The 23801-nt window shown below is 46.5% G+C and overlaps 1 protein-coding gene across 1 annotated transcript in view; it reads right to left on the bottom strand.

The window, feature by feature from the left end:
- NUAK1 (NUAK family kinase 1) overlaps positions 1-23801 on the bottom strand; it is a 72790-nt gene that overhangs the window by 10130 nt on the left and 38859 nt on the right. Inside the window, exons 3-4 of the mRNA XM_054574589.1 lie at positions 12692-12843; positions 9789-9854 (exon numbers count right to left, since the gene is read on the bottom strand). Coding sequence (XP_054430564.1) covers positions 9789-9854; positions 12692-12843 — 218 coding nt within the window. The remainder of the gene's footprint in view (positions 1-9788; positions 9855-12691; positions 12844-23801) is intronic.

The following is a 23801-nucleotide window of genomic DNA, read 5'->3' as shown; positions in this document are numbered from 1 at the left end:
CACCCACACTTGATCAGAACTGCAGTTGGCCCACCTTGTGGCCCCAGATGAAACAGACTTGGGATTCTGGGTTTGGAGTCATCATATTTCAGCCGTCGGCATGACAAGGAGCACGTCCCTTAGCTACTCGGAGCCTCAGTACACCCACCAGAAATTGGGACCCCATGACCCCTGTCTTGTTCTAGCTCACAAGATTATTGTGAGGATAAGAAAAAAAAATCCATCCAGATGAGACCATGATTGCAAAAGTGCTTTGTAACCTTCAGATCTTCAAGTACCATGCAAATGTTTCACCTAACCTTGCTTCTCTGGTATCGCACGCTCCTTGAAGGCCTTCTCTTTGCCTTTAGTTTCTCAAAGTGTTTTATTTAATACCCTTTATGGCAGCGCTCTTCCCTGGACCTATCTATGTATGTGCATGTGTACATGTTTTTCCATATATATCATACATATACATATAATGTGTATATGTTATGTATGTATGTATGTATGTATACATATGCCTAAATTTGTATTTCTTTTTCACCTTGTCTATTAGATTCCGAGTCCCCTGAGGCAGGTCGCAGGTTCCACATCTTCCCCTCATTTTTGTGTCATCAACTGCTTAGCACCTGTCCTCCCCCAAGAAACACTTGTCACTAGAAGAGGCATTATATATTCAAAAGCACAAGATAATTAGTAGGTAATACAAAAGAACAATGAACTTAGTTGCCACTTACTGAACATGTCCAAATATCAAGCACTGTTCTAAGTAAGCACTTGACACTCTCTAATCCAATGCTATCCAAAACCCCATTTACACAACAATGTGAATGTACTTCATGCCACTGAACTGTACACCTAGAAACTGTTAAAATGGTGAATTTTATGGTATGGGTATCTAACCCCATTTTTTTACAAAACCCATTTAACAGGTAAGGAAACTGAGGTTTAGGGAGATGAGGTGGTTCAGCCCAGGCAAGCTAACTAGTAAGCATCAACGTAAACCCTTGGGTCTCTAAGGTTTACAACCACCAAGCCACGTGCCCTGGGTAACAGCACATTTCACTCCACTTGGAGCCTTTCCCTCCAGCCCTGCAGGCCGAGCCACTGCGGGCTTCTGCCAGTCCCCAAGCTGATTTCCATGCGGGGTTATAAACAGGCCGAGTGATTCACATGTCCAAAGAAGAGCCCTGCCTGACCGCAAACGCGCTGGGGCTCTGTTTCGAACGCGGCCCCCAAAATAAGCCTATTTTGTAAAAGTCAGCCCTGAATGAATGGAATGTCATTGAAAGTAGCGGGTGAAAAACCACCCTCAGAAAACGCATTCTCGGGGTTCAGATCACACGTAATTGCCCTGAATTCCACTTTCTTATCAAGGCCCCTGCCTGGCTTGCTTGCAGGAAGTGGATTGGAAACTATGAAGTGCGCCCTGTCAGTCAGTGGAGGAATGAAGTAGCTGCAGCCCTGGGACACAGTGAGAAGTCTCAGGCTTCGGACTCTCCGACTGCCGTGAAGGCAGGCACCAGCCCAGCACAGTGACGTCCCGTGTAATGTACGCTCCTTCCCAACCCGCAATGTCTGTGGCATCTGGGGCGCCTATGAGGGTCCAGACACACACCCGTGCGCAGGGCACCTGTCAGCTCCACGTGTGGATCCCTGCATGCACACACTCACACCGGGATTTCTCCGAGTCTGAGCACACTTGCTTCCTTTGCAGCCCTTCTGAGAAGCGTGTTTACGTTGTACCCACTCCCATCCTCGCAGACTGATGTTTATCAGCCTCTCCCAGTAAAACTGTCAGGGCCTCTGACAGAAGATTAATAAGGAATCGGGATCAGTGCCAAGAACTTCAACAGAAAAGCAGTATTAATCAACACATACACACACAGAGATCTCAGATCTCAAGCCACTTCAGCTTGAGCTATGGCTCTACGATTTCATGCCATGTGGACTTTATATGCAGTGGCTGCTGGTTATGAAACTTCTCAAAGCCTTGGGTTTCCTCATCTGTGAAATGGAGGTAGGAATAGTATCTACCCCTCCAGGGTCATGGTGAAAATTAAATAACGTAACATATGTCAAGTGCTTAGAACAGTAATTGGCACAGAGTTAACGCTCAATAAACGTTTGCTTCCCACCTTTAAACCCATATAGGTAACTTTAGTAACTTCATAATACTCAAAACAATGCTGGTTTTCCATTTAAGGGAATTACATAAGGCTTCTATTTCAAATAAATACAATTTTAAAAAGTGAGTTGAACCTAAAAATATTAAGTAGAATAACACAGAAGACACTAGGAAAAAGTAAAATCCAAGAAGAGAGTGAAAGAAATTTGAGAAATCTGGAAAAGCTAAAACATGAGGAATAATGACTTTAAACATAATACAAAATAACCCAATCCCCACAAGGGTTTCAACCTGAAAGAGCCCTAACAGATGAGCTAGTCCTACCCCTCGTCTGTAAGGAAAGCAAGTGATGGTCAGAGGACAGAAAAACTTTGCTTTTAAGAACAACCACACGAGCGTCTGGTTCTTCCCAGCCTATGTGCTTTCTCTGTGACAGAACATCGCTTAGATAAGAGGATGACTCTCCACCAAGGAGGCAGCTGGGCTCTGCTTTTAAAGTTGTATTTTGCTGACACACTGGTCACCTTTGGAGAAAGGTTAACTACTTTGCATTCGTGTGTGTATGTGTGTGGAGACAGACTGTTCCCCTCTGACTCCATTCTGGGTTCAGTTCAGCCTGGATTCTGAAAAGGGAACTGGAAAATCAACGCTCATGCCCTTAACTTTTGGAGTTTTTGTTGTTATCAAGCTCTTCTAGAAGTGTGCCCTCCTCATGAAAATGAGAGCTAGAAAGATAAACTAGAAAATGAGTATTGACATCTTCAAAGAATTAACCTCACTGCAACATGGATGACACGTGAAGACACTGTGCTAAGGGAAACAAGCCAGGCACAAAAGGATAAATATTATATTATGCCCTTTACATGCAGTACACAAAGTCATCAAATTCATGGAGACAGAAAGTAAAATGATGGTTTCCAGGGGCTGGGGGTGGAGAAAGGAATGGGGAATTCTTTTTAACGGGTACAGAGTTTTAGTTGCGGAAGACACAAAAGTTCTGGAGATGGTTGCATGACAACATGAATGTACTTAATGCCATTGAACCATACACCAAAAAATGGAAAACTTATTGTGACATACATTTTACCACTTTTTAAAACATGGATTAACCTCAAATCACATGAATAATCACTGTGAGCTCACCCAATAAAAAAAGTTATCAGCTTGCTGATGATTAACTCCTGGGAAAGGATGCTGATAATAATGACAATATAAGCATGGTCTGATGGTCATTTGCCGTGTCTAAGAGGAAATGCAGTAGACTGAACAGATCAGAGGTTTTGGAGCCAGAACCTGGCACTAACCCTGGGCTTAGCACTAGTAGGTGGTTGGTGGGACCTGCCAAGTTATCCAATTTTCTCATCTGCAAAATGGAGATAATAGACAACCCCCCCCCCCGCCCCATGAAAATGTTGGAAGGATCAGAGAACATGTAAAGCCCTGAGATAATCCTGGTCCCAGGCGACTCCATAAATTACAGCTGTTACGATAATGCTGATATGATTATACTTCACATTGTTTGCTAGGCAAGGCACAGTTAGAACTGAGAGCCCTAAGCCACTGTCCACCAAAGAACTGAAAGAAACTGTCACCATCCATTTCTGAAATAAGCATGAGAGGCTGCACTGCATGAAAGTCTGAGTTCAAATCCTGGCCTCAACTCTTCCCAGCTCTAATCTTAGGTACATTAGTCAATCCCCCCTCCTGCACTGAGCTCTGAGGACCAGCAGCATGGGCGCCGGCTATGGACCAATAGCATGGGCACCAGTGATGGACCAGCAGCATGGGCAGGGGCTGGGAGCAGGCCAGTAACAGAATGGCAGGCCCCACCCACCCCAGGCCTACTGAGTCAGGTTGCATTTTAACAAGATCCCCAGGGGATTTGCCAAACATTAGTCACTCTGAAACTGGGGGGTTTTCCCTCTCTACAATAGGGATAATGATAATGTAATCTACTTCACAGGGCTGATGTAAAGGCAAATGAATGATGGATAGAAACCATGCCTCACACGGTCTTCAGTAAATGTTAGCAATTACAGCTTTACCCTGAGTCTCAGTTTCTTTTGCTGGAAAATGGAATGAATCCAATAACAGCAACCACATGAGGCTGTGAAAACCAAAATCAGGTTAAATAAGATAATAATAACAACAATAAATAGTAATAATAGCAGCATCGCTACAGGCCAGCCACTGTTCTGTGAGCACTACATATATCAATGTATTAAATCCTCACAACAACCCTATGAGGAGGGTACCATCATTATCTCTATTTTGTCAATGGGGAAACTGAGGCCCAGCATGGAGGCGTGGCTGGCCTGAGCCATGGAGAAGGAGCTGTCCTGGCAATAAAGCTCCCCATAAAGGGGAGTTACTGCTCTCAGGTGGCTGAGGAGGAAACAGCTTTCTGCGGAACTCTTCAGGAAAACAGCAGCCCCATCAAGGAAGACACACTCCCCAGCTCCTTTCCGGCCTTGGAGTTAATGGCTGTGACTTTACCCATGACAACCTTGCCCCTGAGTTGTCAGGAAGCGAAGGTAGGGGGAGGAACGGTGAGCAGAAGGGAATGGGGTCAGCTTTCATCTTCCGAAGATCTAAGCTCACACTGCCTCGAGAGAGAGACTGGAAATGACCGACGCCAGGCAACCTGGGGGAGCTCTTAACTGAGGGCGCCTCCACAAAGCAGCCTCTGGGGATACAAAGGAGCAACAGCCCCAGCTCACTACACATTCAACTTTGGCATCCCTGTGCTTGGAGACTCTCTCCAAGGGACAGCTGGACACAAGCTGCTACAGACAAGGTGAGGCCGACTGAAACAAGGACCTAAAAGTGTCCTCATGGGATGCTTACTTGGATTTAAGGCAAATCAGGTGGGAGGAGTAAAGCGTAGAATTTCTCAGATGCCTGGTCTTTAGAGTCAACCAGCCTTAGCTGCGTAGCCACCCTCATCGTTTATTAGCTGCGGGAGTCTCCTCATCCATAAAATGGGAGCGACCAGACCCACCCCCATGGAGACAGTCTAGGACCCAAAAGAAAGAAGGCAGTTGAAGGTCTGGCTCTGGACTCTGGCTTCTGGCAAGGGTTTGATAAAGGTTGCTTTTGTTTCTGGCTTCCTTGCCCTGTTCCTCTGCTTGCTGCCTCTTCGCCTTCAAAGACCATCATGTTCCTTTCTGTTGAACTCCTACCTATCCTTCAAAACCCTGTTCAATGGACACTTCCTCGGCAAAGGCTTTCTGGTCCGTCCAGCTTCACAGACCCACCAATTCTGCTCAGACTCCACAGCATGTTACACAAGACACTGTGAGGCACACTGCAGGGACACCTGGCCCTGCCAAGGGATGAGGATCAGAGAAGGCTTCCTGGAAGAAGAGGCATTCAAGCTGAAACTCAAAGAACAGACAGGTAAAGAGCAGTGGGAAGAGCATACTGGGCAGAGGAACCATGTGTACAGAGGCCAAAAATCCGGAGGAAGTGTGTTAGACTTCAGGAGTTTGCGTCCCATGCGAGGGGCCTTCTCTGACCACCCTAACTAAAATAGGACCTGCCATTCTCCAACTTAACCCTGCCTGGACTTCCTTCACTGCCAGTTACATTATATATTTCTTTGTTTATTGCTTGTGTCCAAAACTGAAATTCTAAGTCCATTAGGGCAGGTACCTCACCGTCCTCACTCACCTCCGTACCCTTCTCATGACTGATCATGACTAAGGGTTTAACAAGCGTGACATTCTAAGCTCCAGCAAGACAGGGACCTGGCTATCGCGCTCACTATTAAATTCCCAGCATCCAGCACAGGATCAAGTACCTCGTAGGAACTTAGTAAATATTTGTGGTTGAAGGAATATTGTCCACAGAAAAGACTCAATTTGCTGAATGAACAAGTTCAGGAATGGATGAGTGAATGCAAGCACGCACGGATATATATGCATATACTCACGTACATGGATAGATGAACAAATGAATGGATTAATTAATGCACGAATGCACACTCGCACATTCATACACTCAAAGCCCAGAGGCACATCTCCTGAGCTGCCTCACTTGGTCTTGCTAATCTCGCCTGAGCCCTAGCCATTCATAGCCTCTTTTCTTATCCACAGCAGCTGAGTTTCCATTGTCACCGGGGGCAACAGGCCATTTCCCCTACGCCCCTCTCCCCTGAGTCCCGGGAGCTCACCAAATTCTCAGCCCCCTTTGAGGAGGTCAGCTGACCCTGGTGCCTGGACCTCTTCTCATTGTATGGCATTTTTACAGGAGCCTCCTATGGGAATTGTCGGCATTCCATTCTCCCAGAGAATGGGATGTGAATCTGGCCCGTTTTTATTGATTGCAAATTAATGCTATACTGGGTGTCTATTTTGGTAGACATGCTTCTCTGCGGAGTACGGAATGCAACCCAAAGAAGCACATTGCTCTCATTCTTTCTGCTGACCGACTGTGTGAATATTTTTAGAAGCCACACCCTCTCACAGTGGCCAGATAAGTCACTCCCAATGCCAGATGTGCTCTTTGCAAATCAACATCAGGCAGGGAAGGGGAGAGAAACAGCAGCAGGGCTCACACCAAAGCTGCGGGGACATGTGACAAGTTTAAACCAGTAGCATTTTGATAGGGCTCCTGGGCAAAAGCCCTCCACCCTTGGAATACGGAAGATGCACCCACATTTAGAGAGACCAAGAGGGGGTCCCGAGAGGCACCGCACTGTTTGCATCCCATTGGCTGGTAACAGGCCATCAGTGTCAATGGTCCCACGGTCCAGACACTGATGACATGGGCTCTCTTCAACCTGGAGGCCAGCTCGTGGCCATGTGGCTGTGCCTGCCTGCCTTTGTCACCAGTGCCCCTTCTGAATACGTTTCTAGCCAAATGCTGACTCGGGAAGAGCTGAGCACATCCAGCCGGAAGACACATCAGCACCAGCTGAAACACATTTTTAAAAAACCTTGGAAGTGGGTGTGAGATGATGAAAAGAGAATTTGTCTGGAAGTCAAACACGTGAGTTCTAATCCCGGCTGTCATCCCTTCCCTCCAAACTAAACAGCCTCAGAGCACCTACTGTGTGACGAGCCCCGTGCACACTCCGAGGGAAACAAAGACACAAAAATTTAGCCTAGGCTGAGTCACACTGTGTGTGATCCTGGGCACATCGCTTAGACTTTCTGGGCCATAATCATTAAAACAAGGGTTTGGGAAATGACCCTCAAGGTTCCTTCAAGCCGTAGGATTCTCACATCCTAGCAGCATTCTTTGAATAGGCAGGAGGAAGAGTCAGTGTCAGAGAAAGGCAAGGCCTCATTTCCGTTTGGGATGTGTGTGTGTGTTTTTCCTTGGTAAATGCCAGAAATAGAAAATCTTAAGGATTAAGAATCCTAAAGAGAAAAAAAAAAAAAGATACGACCAAAACTTTAAATTCTCTAATGTGCTATGTGTCTATTTCCCTATCAAATGGACGGGGATCCTAGATTGAAGGACTTGGTCTTGGGAGCTGGCAGGTCCAACATCAAGCTCTATTGCTTATGCCACTGAGCCATTCTCCTGGGCTCCTGCCCATTGTTCCCAGCACAATTGCTTTCAGAATTCTAACCATTCTTCTCCACTGGGCAGTTCTATGACTCCCTAGGAAGCTATGCGCCTTATCACTTCTGGAACTACATCATGGGAGCAAGAGGTCACACTGTACTACAGAAACCAATCCCCGAGTGACAGGCTCACATTCCAGGCCTTGTAAAGGCTACATTTAGTTCTGAGAGCTCTGGGGGCAGGTGGAAGGAGGAATGTGCCGACAAAGTTACCAGGGTGGATGACACAAACCCTTCAAATGTGTCCTTCAAACCAGGACCCAATTCTCTGGCCGTGGCCTGACCACCAGCTACCTTCAATTTCCTCTCCGGCACCCAGCCATTTAAGCAGGCTCCTTGGACATTAAGAGTTAAGTGCTAAGTGCTTTGACTATATAGTGTCTAAATTCCTCAAATGTATCATTGACTCCCTAGGACTGGAACAGGGCATGGCACACAGTAACTGCTCAGGAAATAGGTATTCACTGAAAAAATGAACAAATTAACAGCAAACATCAGAGACAGGGGCTGGCATCCCCACTGGACAAATGAGGAAACTGAGACTTAGGCAAGCAATTAATTTATCCAAAATACTGCCCTTAGTAACGAACAGGGCTACAATTCCAACCCAGGCTATCCAACTTCAAACTCACTGCTCTTACCCTTGACTCACTGCACAATGCTCAGCAGTCTATAAAGCTGAACACAGAGCATCTGATTTACTCCTCAAAACAAGCCTGTGGGCATTACTGCCAGCCCATTTTATAGTGAGGGGACTTTCTAGTCCCCTTCTCAAATACTCCAGCCACTTTGCCAGACTTGGAGGAACCCTGAGATTTCACTTGTGTTCCTAGAGAAAACTGCTTTGACCAACTGTTCCCTCCCTATTCTAAGGAGTACACAGAAATATGTGACCACGGTCAACCACTCGCAAGAACAAGACATCACCAGACATGGCTTCCAGGGGCCTCTCAAAGGATGACGGTAACAATGATGCCACCATGATCCGCAAACAGAATCCAAATGCCAAAGCAGCACATTTTCTTGCAAGCAAGGGAACAGTTTCCCCATGATGCACCCCCTCAGCTTAGAGCAGCAACAACAAAAGAGGACGATGCAAGGTCATTCCCAGGCTTTGTCCGGGGACCAGGGATGAGGCACTAACGTCACCAGCAGCTAATTAGAGGGAGCCCCTGGTGCCAGGAGTACTAAGGCCATTTCATAATGAAACGCATGCAGCGCACTCCATTTATTTTGAAACCGTATTTGCTTATTTTGCAGATGTGATCAAAAGGATGTTCGGCGTGCACGGCAGGAGGCACTTGAGCCCCATCAGCCAGGAGAGCCCTCTCCAGCTCCAGCAGCAGCCAGCAATAACACTCTCCTTAAAAGTAAACCCCGTCGCCTGATGGGCTGCTCTTTCCCAACAGCAAACACCACCGTCATTCCAATCGGCTTCCCAGTTGCATGGCAGGTCCCAGGGGTGTGGGGGGGTAGGGGTTGGGAGAAAGAAGCAGGAGACATGGGGTGGGAATGACAGAAAGTGGCAGGGAAAGAGTCCCAGCTCTAAAATAACTTGGGGCCCTGCTCGCAAATTGAGCATAGAGGTTCAAACTTGGGTTCATGAGTCCGATAGACATGGGTTCAAACCCCAACTCCACCACCTACCACTGCGTTCCCTTGGGTACGTTACTTAACTCCCCTGTGCCCCCTTTTCCCTGTCTGTGAAATAATGTCAATAAGAGTACCTATCTCAGAGGGCTCTTATAAAGATGGAATGTAAGCGCTATCAGACAAAGATGATTTGAAATTCACAGGCAGCGTTATTATCTTAAGTGTTTCTATGGCAATGATTGTAGACCATGAACTTGCTGAGGACAAGGACTGAATTTTAGTCACTCGATTATCCCAGCATGAAGAAGAATGGCGTGTCATCAAACATGGGTAAATGCTTACTGAATTTGCTTGTTTGAACTGGGGACTCGAGCCCAGTGACTCTCCCTACCTACCTGCCAGGGAAGGAAATAGCCACCTTATTTCTAGGCTGTAGTTTGGAGCAGCCTCAGCCCCCACTGGATGCCATCCCGGGCCCTGCATATCCATCACTGAGGCAAGAGGTTTACCTTAATATTGCAGTTGTCATCGAGCAGTATGTTTTCCAGCTTCAGGTCCCGGTGGACCACGCCATTCTGAAATGAGAAGACAGGCAGGGGATTGAATGGGAGCGGGTGGTACACGAGAGGGGGAAGGAAGAAGGCGGAGGCAGAGCGAAGGGAAGTATCTGATGGATGAAAGAAATGCACCAGCCCGGTGGTCTTTGCCTCCGTCCTTCAGGGCTGCTCTCCCTGTCATGAAGCTCCCGCCAGAGACCAGGGACAGAAGAGCATTAGTCACTTGCTGTGTGGTTAAGGGAAAAATGACTGGAATCCATTCCCCCCCAGAGCCTGTAACACAGCAGGGGGATCCTTTGTCGGAATGTCATTCCACTGTGTGAAAGCAATATAGTCCCAGGCGGCGGCAGACAATATCTGTCTGTGATGTGATTCCCAGGGAAGAAGCAGATTTCTCTGCTGGGGACTCAGAATGCAGGGCCCGCAGACGTTGCTTGTCTGTCTGTCTGCCTACCTCCTCCATGTGGGAAAGAAGCCTGATTCAATCTATTCCGACCCACGAAACCAATCCAGGTCTGTTCTGAGGATAATGAAGGTGCTACCATGGGTTATTTCCTAAACCGCCAGGCGGGAAGATTTTACAAGTCCCTGTCTGCTCAGCGGGACTCAATGTAGGTGAAGGGTGAAGGTGGGCGAGGCTGGTGAGACCGTAGCCACTGGCTTGACCAAAGCAGGTCGCTGCCATACGGGGTGACCTTTCCATTCAGGCAAACTCTGGCAAGGCTGGAAGCTGAGCTGCAGTGACAAGCAGACAGCTAGCCGAAAGGAGTAAGGGAGTCATCAGCCAATAGGCTGTTGGCTTATACAGCAGTAACAACTGGCGTGCTCAGTTCTCTTCTACAACCTAACGGTCTTTTAAGGGGGCAGGTAGGCATGGGAAGAGGAGTGGAACTAAAAGAACAAACTATTTTGGGCTGGGCAGATAAATAGCAGGGAGAAAGCATTTACCATCATTCAGCATAAAGGACATTTACAGTTGAAGCTGCTCTTTTAAGCAAATGAACTGGCTAGAAATTCTTTGTCTTTCAGTCAAGATTTCCTTAGTTCAGGATCTGCCTGTTCACAGTTGGTTCTTGATTATTTTCCTTTCCATTTGACAGTTCTGAACATCTCCAAAAGCACTGACTGAAGAGATGGAAAAAAACATGTATTTCTGCAACTCTTTTTCTAATCCAGACCTTCCAGGATGTGTTTTGAATTCAGAAGTGCACAAAGCCAGGCTCCTAGAGGAAAATACAGGGTACCTGATTCTGCTTTGTTTTAAATATTGGGAGTAGTTTGGTTTACATTGTTGCATTCCTGGCTTTTCACAGTAAGAACTAATGGAGTCCCTTATACTGGGAACCCAAGTATTCAGACACATCAATAATAGAAATACTGTCTCCAATAATTTCTGATGATGCCTGATGATAAAACACAAAACATGATACGATCTGAATCATCACGGTCTTGAGTCAGAAAGGAGAAGTCAAATAATGTTCACATGGGTTACGGGTTTTAGATCTGAATAAGCATTTTCTAATTATTCCCAGAGCCACTATTAATTAACCAGAATACTTGACAAACCAGAAGACCCCAGGTTGCAATCACCTGTGTGAAGAAAGACGCTAACTCTGTTTTAGGTGCCGTGTTGGATTCAAGTCACTGACGTACTCAAAGTGAATGACTGTTCAAGGTATGATAGTTCTGGGGGAAAGCCTACATAAGAAGATTAATAACAATAATGGCTGAAATGTGGCTTGGAATGATCTGGGTTCTTCACTTCCTTCTCCAGAAACCACTGGTGGCTAAACTATGGCTGTATTACGAGTATATCCCATTAGGTGTGTTGCAATAGAATGTATATGAGCACATGCAATCAGACCTCAGTTCTCAACCATCTTGGTTCTTGAACACTTTGTTTTTCAACCAAGTGGTTCACAGAAAAAATGTCTTGGTTGTCTAATGAAACTTTGGGTCTCGATTCTTTATCTGACAGTCCTTTCATGCAGACACCTGTATGATCAGCCATGTGCCTCTCAAGCGACAAACAGATTTTGTTTTCAAACAAATTGCTTCTTGAACTGTTTTCCAGAATGAATGAAGTTCAAGACCTGAGGTTCCACTAGGTAACCCATGTTGATGTGATTAATGCAACAAAAGGTACCAAGAGCATAGAGAGATTCAGAACCTATGACCCAGTAATTCTGCTCCTAGAATTTCTCTTAAATAAATTATTCAAATGAGAGAAAAAGGTTACTATATAACGATGCTGATCACTATTTACAATAACCAGTAGTTGGAGCCAGCCTGAAGGCCCAACAATCACAATAATTGCAGAAGATTTTTTAGTAACATAGGAAAATGTTTGGGTTAAAATACTGAATGAAAAAGCAGGATATGAACTATGTAAAAATCATTCAGTGTGTTGCTCCTGGAAGAGAAAGGTCATTGGTGGAAAAACTGGTAAAATCCCAATAAAATTTGGAGTTTCATTAATGGCAATGTATGAGTATTGGTATGTTCATACTACAGTAACTTATTATGGTGAGATGTTATAGTGTCAGCTGAGTGAGGGATACATAGGAACTCTACTATCTGGGAAACTATGCTATAAATCTTAAATTATTCAAGATACAAAGTTTAAATAAAAAACAAATGGTAAGAATAGGATGAAGGAGATTAGAAAGAAACACATAAACGTCAATAGTGGGTTATCGCTCGATTCTAGAATTATGGGTGGTGGTAATTTCTTTCCATTTTATAAATTCTTCATAAGTACTACAATGAACAGACATCACCCTTATAATGTGAAAAAAAAAAATCATGTGATGCCATAAAAACCATCTGTGGCCAAAGCTCTGGTGGGGCGGTACCTTGTGACAATAGTGAACGGCGGAGACGATCTGCCGGAAGAAGTGTCTGGTCTCCCTCTCGCTGAGGCGCCTCCGCTCACTGATGTAGTCGTACAGCTCCCCTTTGCTCGCATATTCCATGATGATCACAATCTTGTCTTTGTTCTCAAACACTGTGGGGGGGGGCAGCAATATACAAACACTCTGTTTATCCAACGAGCTCACTTATGACTACGGAGAGTGCAAGAGAGGACAACAGAGATGTCACTGAGCGAGGGGCGGGGCAAACGGCTACCAGCCAGGATACAAATTGGGCTATTCAATGTCACGAGGAGTTGGGTGAGTTTTCCAGCCAGGTGGACAACGACATCATCACTATTGTTACTGGACATACCTTTGTCACATTAAGGGGACATGCCTCGGAGGACCCCACTCCCCTTAACAGGACCATTCTCACAAACCCCTCCCACCAGACCAGCACCCCTATAGAAGGGATGATGGGCAATAACAAACACAGCTACCATTTATTAACCATTTGATATGGGCCAGCTACCTGGACCCATAAGCTACTTTGACCCAAAGTGGGTGGCTGATCTTGTCACCTCTTTGCTCAAAACCTTCCAGACTTTCCATCTCACTCAAAATAAAACCCAAAGATCCCCGTGTGGCCCACCAGGTTCTGTATCATTCCTTGGACCCTTCTGAGCCCTATTACACATCTATCCTGTGTTTTGTTTATTTTGTCTCCTCCGTTAGAATGTAAATGAGGGCTGTTCTATTTCATTCACTGATGTATCCCCAGCGCTCAACATGCTAGTTGGCACAGAGGCTCAATTAATATTTATTAAACAAGTGAACTCAAAACTTCATGAATGTACTCTGGACAATTAGAGTAAATAATTACATATCACTAAATGCTCCTCTCTCCCCAGCCCTGATCATCTCTAGCAGCGATGTTCAGACTCTGCTCATCGGAGTTCCCTGAGCTCCAGGCAGATGCCCGGGTCGCTGGGCTGGGGAGGCCACGAAAGACAGGGTCTGTGCCCTCAGCCCTGGCTCAGCCAAAGGTACTCCATCGCAATGTTTCATATTTTGGTCCTTCGAGCTGTCCTTTGAGCAAAGACAAAAGGAATAGTAATGTTTTTGAAATCCATGACCCCTAAGTGATATGCTATAAAACAAAACAAACAAACAAAAAACCTTTGTAGGCTACCCAAGACCCTCCCTGGAGGACCCCCGCATACCTCCCTCCATCTCATCTGCTTCTGCCAACCCCTGCCAGGCCTGCTGTGCCCACCAGTGTAGGGCTGTTTGCTACTTCTCACCCTCACACATGCACACGCGCACACACATGCTGCTGTGTCCCACCTCTGTGCTATGTCCTCTGACTGCTACCTGTCTCTCCTCTCAGGGAAACACCAACTCATCAGTCAAGAATGAGCTCAAACTTGGCCCCACTTTGCCTCCCTTCTGCCTCTCACTGCACTCATGGACACTGGCAGCACAGAATTTCAAACTACGTGAATTTATTTGCTGGTTTGCATATACAGTTCCTCGGCCGGGGCTTTGAGAGGTAAAAACTGTAGATTTGGAACCAGACACTTCTAGGTAGGATTCCCGGATCTGCCTCTTACTTGCTGTGTGACTCTGGGGAAGTTGCTTTCCTTCTCTGTGCTTCGGTTTAGTCAACTGTAAAATGTACATGATATTAGTAAGTACTTCTTAGGACTGCTGGGAGACTGTAACATTAGATACATTAAATACTTAGAACAAGGCCTGTAGTTATTTTTGTTCATATCAATATTAGGGGACCCTAGGTCCTACCACTGAAACACATACATACTGAGGACTGATTTAAACTGCAATATGCCCAAGCCTGTGTTCCCTGTCCTCCCACACCTTGTCACTGGCTGCTAGAAGCTCAGGCCCCTCCAGTTCCTTTATGGCTCCTTCAAGTCCAGCCAAACCTCCCTGATAAAATGAAAGGGGAAAGAAGGAGGGCAGGGAGGAGGAAGAGAGAGAGAACAGCCAGATAAAATTGGCTGCTCCACGTCTGCTGGCCTCGGTGTACCCTGCGGCTCTGGCTCCTGCCAGGGATTTCAGCCTGGTGTGCACTTTTCATTAACAATAAACTTTGGAAACCGGAAGAGCTGCCTCAGGACACACAGCTCAGGCTCCCATGAGGACAGCGAAATTCCCTGAAGAGGGCAGAGGGTTTTCTCATTCTAAAAGGGGCAAGGGGAGGAAGGGAGAAGGAAGGTACTTGGACAGGGAATGAAACAAGGGGCTCGCACCCCAAAACGTCTGATGCCAAAGACAGAAGGAGGTCGAAGCCAGCTGTCCCCTCAGTGACCATCAGAAGGTGTGGGTCACTGCCGCACGTGAACCAAAGAACTGCTTCAGGAACTGGTTTCTTCCCTTCCCAACTGGCTGACTCGGTATAAACACAGTTCAGTTCAACACCGTCCAATACGCCAAACAGTTGACTAAGCAGCTTCCATCAGTAAGGCTTGCTGCTCCTACCTCTAAAATATATTCTGATTCTAGCTACCTGTCTCACATCCCCAGCCACCCCTTGCTGCAAATCCCCATCCTCTCTGACTCCCTTGTCTTTCACTCTTGGCCCTCTGCTGGCTGCATTTGGAGGGGGCTGGGGAACAGCTCTAAGTGCCTGTTCCAGGGACCACACGCCCTGTGAGATATTCTGGAGGGAAAAGGTGTTCCATGGTCAACAGAGGTAACATGTCCAGGAAATGCTAATACCTCATCGCCCTTGGAGAGTCTGGTTTCTTTAACTCAAGAGTTCTGCAGGTTGATTTGGTCATTTCAGATAGTCCTATTGAAATCCAGAGGAAGAAGCCATGAGCCAGTGTGGGAAACGCTGGATGAATGAGATGCTATCTGAGTGATACAATGGCCCCTCGCTGTTACAGGCAGGGCTGGTGGGCGGTCCAGTTAGAGAAACGTCCAAGTGGCCAGACCTGGCTCTGGAGCCCCACCCTCACCGCTCCTGCAGGAAGCAGCTGGCGTCTCACGGTCAAGGGCCTCTTGTAGCTCTAGATTAGCTAAAGGCAAACAACAGTTCTAGATCCGAAGCATCAATGATTCATCCAGAAGGCCATGTGGTGTCTAAAAGGGAAGTTTCTTGAGGCCTTCCTAATGAAAGCTGCATTTTTGAAGGTCTACTGTGTACAGGCACCATGCTAATAGCATTTCACATGAATTATGTCCTCTGAAAAAGCCTGGGCGTAGTGAGGTTAGTAACTGCCATGGCCACAGGGTTCGTACGAGGCGGAGCCAGGCCTGCGCCTGTGGTCTGATGTACACTCCGTGCTTTAGCCACTGGGCTACAATTTACATGCACTAACCCTCCTGAGCATCAGTCTCCTCATCAGTCAAGTGAGGCTAACAATTCCCTCACAGAGTTACAGGGCATTCAGTGGGCTCCCGGGTCCAGGATCCTCAGCACAGTGCCTCGGCCAGTGCTCAGTAAGTGGAAGCTATTCTCATAATTACTTCATCTGCCTCTTAGGCAGCTCTGGCAAAACAAAATGCTAAGGCTTGCCTCTCCCCGCCAGCATCGCTCTTTAAAACATGCTGTGGCTGCCATAGAACCACAGGATTTTCAAGCAGAAAGAACCTTAGAGATCAACTATTATTATTCCAGAACAGCCCAGGATTTATAATGCATGAAAGCAGAGCCTTGGGAATCTGTTCCGAAGAATGACTGGCTTCCGCATCCTGGGCCCAGGGCCCCTTGCTCACAGTCAGGTCACTATCAGCGAGGAGGCAGGACTGCTCTTGGCCATTCTATGGCAAAAGGGCTGCTTCCCTTGGGCACTTTTACAACTGGTTATTTATAAGCCCAGAAATCTTGTCTGTGTTTATGTTATTAGTCACTAAGCAAAAGCTTATTTTCCACCAGTTGGGAAGGGTTTCCTTTCTGAAAAATGAAAGCCTGTGTCTCTTGGCCAGACAGAGTTACCCAGAAGCCTGGTGGCTCCAGAGTGGTAGGGAAAACTATGGCCCTTGACACGCCAGGCCTACCAGGAAAATGAACGTCCTGAATAGAAACTTAGCTCAGCCAGAGTTAGCCCACAGCCCCGGGGCCACATCCATTTGGTGCAGACCTGGGCCTTTAGTACAACAACACATGTTTACGAAGCACCCCTTGTGGATGGCAGTGGGGATACCAAAGGAGGTCTATACCAGGCGAGAAGGGGAGGAAAGCCTGGCCCGGCAGCAGGTGCCAGGGATTAAGAGAAGAAAAAAGAAGAAGCAGGCCATAAATGCAACGCAGAGGCCTGGAACGCCCGCAGGGAGCTCAGCAGAAGAGTCAGATGAAGATCGCCAATAACAATACATACATTGAACAAAGAACAGAGTAGCATCCAGGATCCTGGACCTATGAAGCAGTCCAGGGCTCACCGCTCCCCAAGAGCCTCCCCAGACAGTGACTGCTCCTTCCCTGGAAGCCTTAGTCATAAGAACAATAGTTAACATTTATTGAACATTTATTGAACAATATGATTCCTGTTTTGGAAATAGGGAGCCAGCATTCAGATCAAGAAACAATACGGACAGCACCCTGCAAGCACCCCCCATGTCCTCTTTCTGTCACCGCCCATCTCTCTGAACACACACACACATATCATGAATATCATAAATATAAGCCAATTATCATAGGTCAGTTTGGCATTTCAAATTTTCCAAAAATGGAATCTTATAGTACATTGAGTTTTGTGTCTGGCTTCATTAGCTCAATATTCTGTTTGTAGGAATAATCCATGTCGTTCCATGTTGTCAAAGTTTGTTGACCCTCATTGCTGTAGGGTTCCCTCCATGTCATGAATATATTATCTATTCTACTGTTGATCGAGGTTTGCACTGTTTCCAGGTGAGGGTCATTGTGAGCAGTGTTGCTGAGAACATTCTTATGTTTGGCTTTTGATTCTCATCCGTATGCATTTCTGCTGGGCAGATCCTTACTGGGCGTGATCCCAAATTTGGGTCACTCAAAAGCTTCCATTCTTGCCACGACTCCCCATCACCTTCCTCCATCATCCACTTGCTCTCCCTACATAACACCCAATAAAGATTCTCCTTCATTAAAGAGAACCAACATCGTTATCTTTTCTAAAAATGCTCTTCTATCAGCCTATCTGAAGCATTTATCTGAGCATTTTGCTACGTGTTAAAGGGGATGCAAACACAGCGTAAGACACAGCGTTTGTCCTCCAGAGTTGCTATCCAGTTGAATAAAACTAGAACTTAACAAATAAATCAAGTGCTCACGTGTACCATACTGACTTTAAATACCTAGATGGTCAGAAAGATGCGTGAGGTGATCGAATGGGCCTGAAAAGATTCCTAGAGAAAACAGGCGTGGAACTGACCCATGACAAATGAGAGGGTTTTACCATTGCTTTAGCTTATCCCAAAATATCCAAACTCTCTTCATCTTCTTCTGCTTTCCACAAAAGGGCCTTCTTCACAGACACCAACTTGAATTATTTTTGTTTTCTGTTTATTTTCCATTTCAAAGGAGAGTGGGGATTGGTTGCTATAGCAACAGCTACTTCTCCAAATTAATTCTGAATTTCATCAGATGTTCAGTTTGACAGTCCAGCTCTGCCTTCTGATTTGTCTTGCTTTCACAACCATACTAATTACCCAACTCCTAACGATTCCCTCCTGTTGCCCTTGGGGTTAGTAACACAACTGTCTAACTTGGGAATATGTATATTATAAAAACAATGCCCTGGCCTGGGAGAAAGGCTGACGATGAGTAAGGCGATCTTCAGATTTTAACTATCCACCAGCCATTCCAGAGCCAAATCCAGGAGGCCATTTAGGAAGACAATGGGCTTGGGAAGGGACAGGGTAGGAATCAATTCACAGGATACCCCATGAAGAGCAGGTTATAAAAATGGAGGATATCTTTCTGGTTTACATGTAACCTCAAGAAAGGAAGATTAGTTTGTCGGTCTAAAGCAAAGAGGCCAAGGGCGTACAGTGGACCAGTCTGAATTCTCTTCATGCCTTTGCCTTCTATCAACTCCATCTCTCAAATTAGTTCCAGGAAGCTGCTTTTCCTTCCATGGGATGGCCTCCCCCCATGCAGCAATTTTATTACTTTCTCAAAACCTCAGACAGAAGTACCATTCTATTCCTCGGCAGTGCTTTTTTATTAAAGGTCAGCAGAATCCTCACAGAAAATCACATATTTTTCATTTCAGAAATGGAGTGATCTTTCCTTTGCAAGAATTGCCTGCCACCGGATGACATCATTTAGTCAATACCAGATTCACTCTTCAAGAGTTTCCTCCGCAGAACTAAATTTCAGGCACCTCACAGACGTATGGCTTCCCAAAATGGTCGGTCCTCTGACCCCTTAAGTCCAAAAGCCCAGGGCAGTGAGGATGAGAAAACTCAGCTGAACAGCAGCTCCCCACTGTCAATGAGTTGGTCAGAGTGGAGACAATGTCTTTCCTGGTCTGAACAATGAAAGGCTCTTTAGTTCACTAACTGCCTTTTCTTCAACTAAAACTCTTTTGAGATGTTGGTTGGCCTGTTCAAGAACCATTGCCAACCGGGCCACCCACTGCCAGAGTGGACTCCACAGAAGTCAGAAGAAATGGTAAGGAAGTGTATTAGTGTCATACAGGAGACAGGGGTGCAGAAGGCTTGCCAAGAACCGTTCACTCCTGCTAAGACAATCAGCGCTGTTGCGGGGACCGATATCAAATCCTGGGAGGGCAGAGGACAGCCATAGCCAGAATAGAGAGAGGAGCTGCAAGGGCGAGAAGATCAAAGGTATCATGTTGGACCAGCCATTGGACCCCACCCTCCTTCCATGACCATCCCTGGGCTTTGAGGGGACGGGACCTGTCAACTGTCACCACGCACTCACCGGCCACGCCCACAGTCTCCCTGGTCATTTTCTCTATTGCTCTGACTCAGCCTTTTTGTCACACACGTGCGCGCGCACACACAGACACTCACACAATCCCGAATCTGAGAGAGCAGTGACAATTGCCTAGAACATCTCAGAACCACCCCAGACAGAAACCAAGACTCTTTTACTTGACACAGTGAACTTCTGAAAGAAGCATGCTCCCCCAGTTCGGGCAATGAAGGGGACAGAAATCCATCCTCTGGGAAAACAGCCTTAGTCTCACCTCGCCACAGAGGGCTTTGCTACAGGGGTCCTCCCACCCTCGCCACCACTCAGAATGGAAAAGCCGGGCCCATGGTTAGCACACCTCTGCTTCTAGCCACTGCTCGACCCACGGTGTGCAGCACATCTTGTCAACTCTAGTTTCCAGTCCACCTCATTGGGCAAGATAGAGCCCAACTCCCAGAGCCAGGCTACCTGGGCTCAACCCGGGTTCCGCCATTTACCAGCTGAGTGGCCTTAGCAAGTTACTTAACCTTTCTGTGACTCAGTTTCTCCATCTGTTGAAACCAAGGTTGTCCTTACTGTAAACCAGGGGTGTCCAACCTGCAGCCCTGTTCGGCTGCATGTGCGCGGGCCGCATGCGCTTCAGGATGGCTATGAATGTGGCCCAACACAGAATCATACGTTTACTTAAAACATTATGAGATCGTTTTGTGTCACAATGTATTTCATGTGTGGCCCAAGACAACTCTTCTTCTTCCAGTGTGGCCCAGAGACGCCAAAAGGTTGGACACCTCTGCAAGGATTATCATAATACGCAATAGGAAGCATACCTGTAAGTGTTATCCTGCTATAGCCTGTGATTATTAGGCGGCAAGCATTAGTTTAAGAAAGAGCAAACGGTGATACACCTGGGGTAAATCCAAAATTACTAAGGACATGTATTGGCAGAATCCGCACCTGAGATTACATACGTGCCTTGAGTACTGGGGTGAGGTGGGAGAATGGAGGAGATAGTAAACTAACACTCGAAGAGAGCAAAGCCTGAGGTGGAAGCAAGCCTAGATCTCGTAACTAGGGTCCACTCCTCAGTCCCCAGTGGTGCTCCAAGGTATGGATCTCAATCTCAAACCCATACCGACCACAGGAACCTACCATTAGAATCCTGGTGGCAGGTGGGACCTCTTCTGCACTCTATGAGCCTTCCAAAATGCATGCTGTTGACTGCCTAGTGCAAATTCACAGAACTATCCCAGTTAATTCCCAAAGACCTTATATCCAACGACAACGCGGTTCCATTTCTTTCCTTCAAAAATTAGCTTTACATCCAAGTGGTATTATTTGAGGCGCTAGGAAATACTGAATTCCAGGAAACCCAAGAGGGTGAGGCAGGACAACCAGGGAGTAGCACTAGTTTTTAGTTGTTTTACTTCTAATCTCCAGCTTTCAGGAAAAAAAAAAAAAAAGACTTGGGTGTAATCAAAAGAAAACAATGAAAATAATACAGTTGAAGGTCAAATAGCTAACTTAATAGGAAACTCATTAGAAACGTGGCCGGACAGACTCACGGCTCAAGAGCTGGTTCATATGATTCAAAGTGAAGACAACGCTGTGGTGCTGTGTTATTAACAGGGGCGAGTACTTCATTTGGATCCAGTCCGCAGAGTCTTCATGTGGAACTTGTGAATCTGGCAGCAAAGGCAGCGTGTTAAAAGGCTCAGCGATTTGCCATGGGTTCAAAAGAGTAAACACAGGCATAATACGCCACTTTGCCAAGTTCAACAAACTGTTTCATGGGGCTCTGAGTCCCTGATGAGGGCAGCAACCAAATGGCTAAGTAAGTAAACCCAAGCGCAAAGGTATCACTCACTGCTCGCTGGTGACTGCTGCCAGACGCCAGACACACGTTCTCCTCTGGCACTCACAGATGACAAGTGATCAGACCAAGGCGAGTTTCTATAGCAGGGCTCTTGTCTCCTGCTTTGTTGCAGGATTAAGACCGTATTCTTCAGCCTGGTCAATTAAATCTAAATCCTTAGGGGTGAGGCAGAGGCAGAGGCATTTTTTAGTTACACCCCAAGGGAGTCTAATGTGTATCCAGAATTCAAAATAACTGATTTAGGCAATCTGGTCTCACCCTTCTCTTCCAGCACCTCCCAATAGAAGTTTCTACTCCAGCCAGAAGGGATCTCTGAGCCCTAAAGATTAATCGCAAGGGGAAGAATCAGTATCATTTACTGACCATGTATCCAGCACTGAGCTTCGCAATTTTACCCATTATCTAAGTTAATCTTCACAACCTGATGTATAAGGTAGCAACTAAGTATTGGCTGTGTCATAGAGATAGATAAGAAGACTGAGCCTCAGAGAGGTTAAGTCACTAGCCTAAGATCACACAGGAGCAATTGGTAGAGCAACTGGCTCATTCAAATCTAAGCCTATTTGGACAATACATACATACTTGCCCTATTAAACCATTACCGAGAACATAAGTGCTCAGTAAGTTTTTGTAAAAATAACGAATGATTGCGTGTATAAATGACTAAATAGGTGAATGAATAAATGGGAACAGTGAATAGTATTAATGACCAACAGATCTTGTTAGATCAATTCAGCTAATCCCTGTCTTTTCTTATTAGTCACCTGAGGACATTTTTTCATTGCTTTCAGGGAGGAGGGGGCGGGTAGAGACAGAGAGATGGAGACAGACAGAGAGAAACATCAATATGCAAGAAAAACATCAATCGGTTGCCTTGGGTACACGCCCCAAATGGGGATGGAACCCACAACCTGGGTATGTGCCCTAACTGGGAATCAAACCCACGACCCTTTGGCCAGCAGGGCAATGCTTCAACCAATGGAGCCACATTGGCCAGGCGTTTTAAACGCCCTAAATCAGCATGTGCTTGCTGCCTGAGAAACCTGTATTCTTGAGAAACTCAAGAACACTTGAGTCTGAGAAGAAAAATGTAAACAGCTTCCACTGTAGCTATTTCCAAATGCAGCCGTGCTTTGGTTTCTGACCTCCTGAGCAGGGGTTTCTCTAACACAGTGGTTCTTAAACTGGACAGTGTGTGGGCACACGGGGCCCCACGCCCGAGGTTTTGGATTCAGCAGATTTGGGTGGCGCTAGGTGATACTGACGCAGCTCATCCCAGATCAGCCTCTGAGAACAGCTGCTCAAAAGCATTAGTAGGCCCTTCATCAGGGTCCTGCCATTCTCAGGGGGCATATTTTCAGGGGCAGCGACAGTTTCCTACTCCTGGACTTCTGCTGGGTCCTGTGGCAACATCAGCCCCCTGCCCCTGGCCAAGAGAAGGGCAAGGAGAAGGCGCGGGGGCCGAGTGCCCTGTCATACAAGCCTGCGTCAAACAACACAGGCCAAAAGCTGTGGGCTTGTCCACAAGTCCTGTCTCTTGGTTTCTCCTCTGCCTCTCTGGCTGGACGTTTTGAGCAGTGATTTTCATCTGGAAGCCAAAACACTATCCCCTTCCAGAAAGATCTATTATAATCTTGGGAGGCACAGGTAGCTTGAAAAAAGCATTATTGTAACATGTACTCCTAGGAAGAAGATGAGAGTAGCTTTTAGCTAATAGCAAATTCAACAAGTGTCTTTATGGTAGGAATTTGGAGAACTTTCTAGAATACAGACTCATTTCCATCTTCTCAGAGACAGTAGGTTTAAGGCTCCCGGGCAAGAGCATGAGACTCACATGCTTATGTTCTTTATTTTTAGTTTGAGAAACTCTTCCAAAGGCAAAAGATCACAGCTGACAAACGCCACAGGGGCTTCTCACTTTGTCCCAGAAAGCCAGGTGCGCCCACACCTAAGACAGGAGCCGCAATGAAAAGGGGCGGCCAGTTCTAGCGTATCACAGCGCACCCGGCCTTACCGAGATCTAATCTTGCAGGGCCAGGAAGAGAGACTTCCAGGAACAGAGGCCAAGAGCACAACAGGGAAGGCACAGGCCCAGTCCACCCCAGTCCCTCGCCTGTTCCCTGTTCCCTGTTACCAGACGAGGTGCTAAGGTTCCCTAAGTTACAGCAAGACCTTCGGCAAGCTGTTCGTTCCTGTGGCTGGGCAGACTGGGTCTCCTAGGCTTTCAAGGGGAAATGGCGGGAGGAGGGGGTGAGACAACAGGCCTTTGATGTTTGAACTCGGATCCTGAAATCAGAACCTCGGGCAAAACCTGTTTTTATCTCTTCCATCCTCTGCAACCCAGTTGAAAG

The sequence above is a fragment of the Pteronotus mesoamericanus genome, unplaced genomic scaffold (assembly GCF_021234165.1).
Source record: "Pteronotus mesoamericanus isolate MK-2021 breed Mesoamerican mustached bat unplaced genomic scaffold, CSHL_Meso_final contig_263, whole genome shotgun sequence".
Lineage (NCBI taxonomy): Eukaryota > Metazoa > Chordata > Mammalia > Chiroptera > Mormoopidae > Pteronotus > Pteronotus mesoamericanus.
Note: the sequence above shows the minus strand (reverse complement) of the source record. Positions and strands in the feature narration are given on the sequence as shown.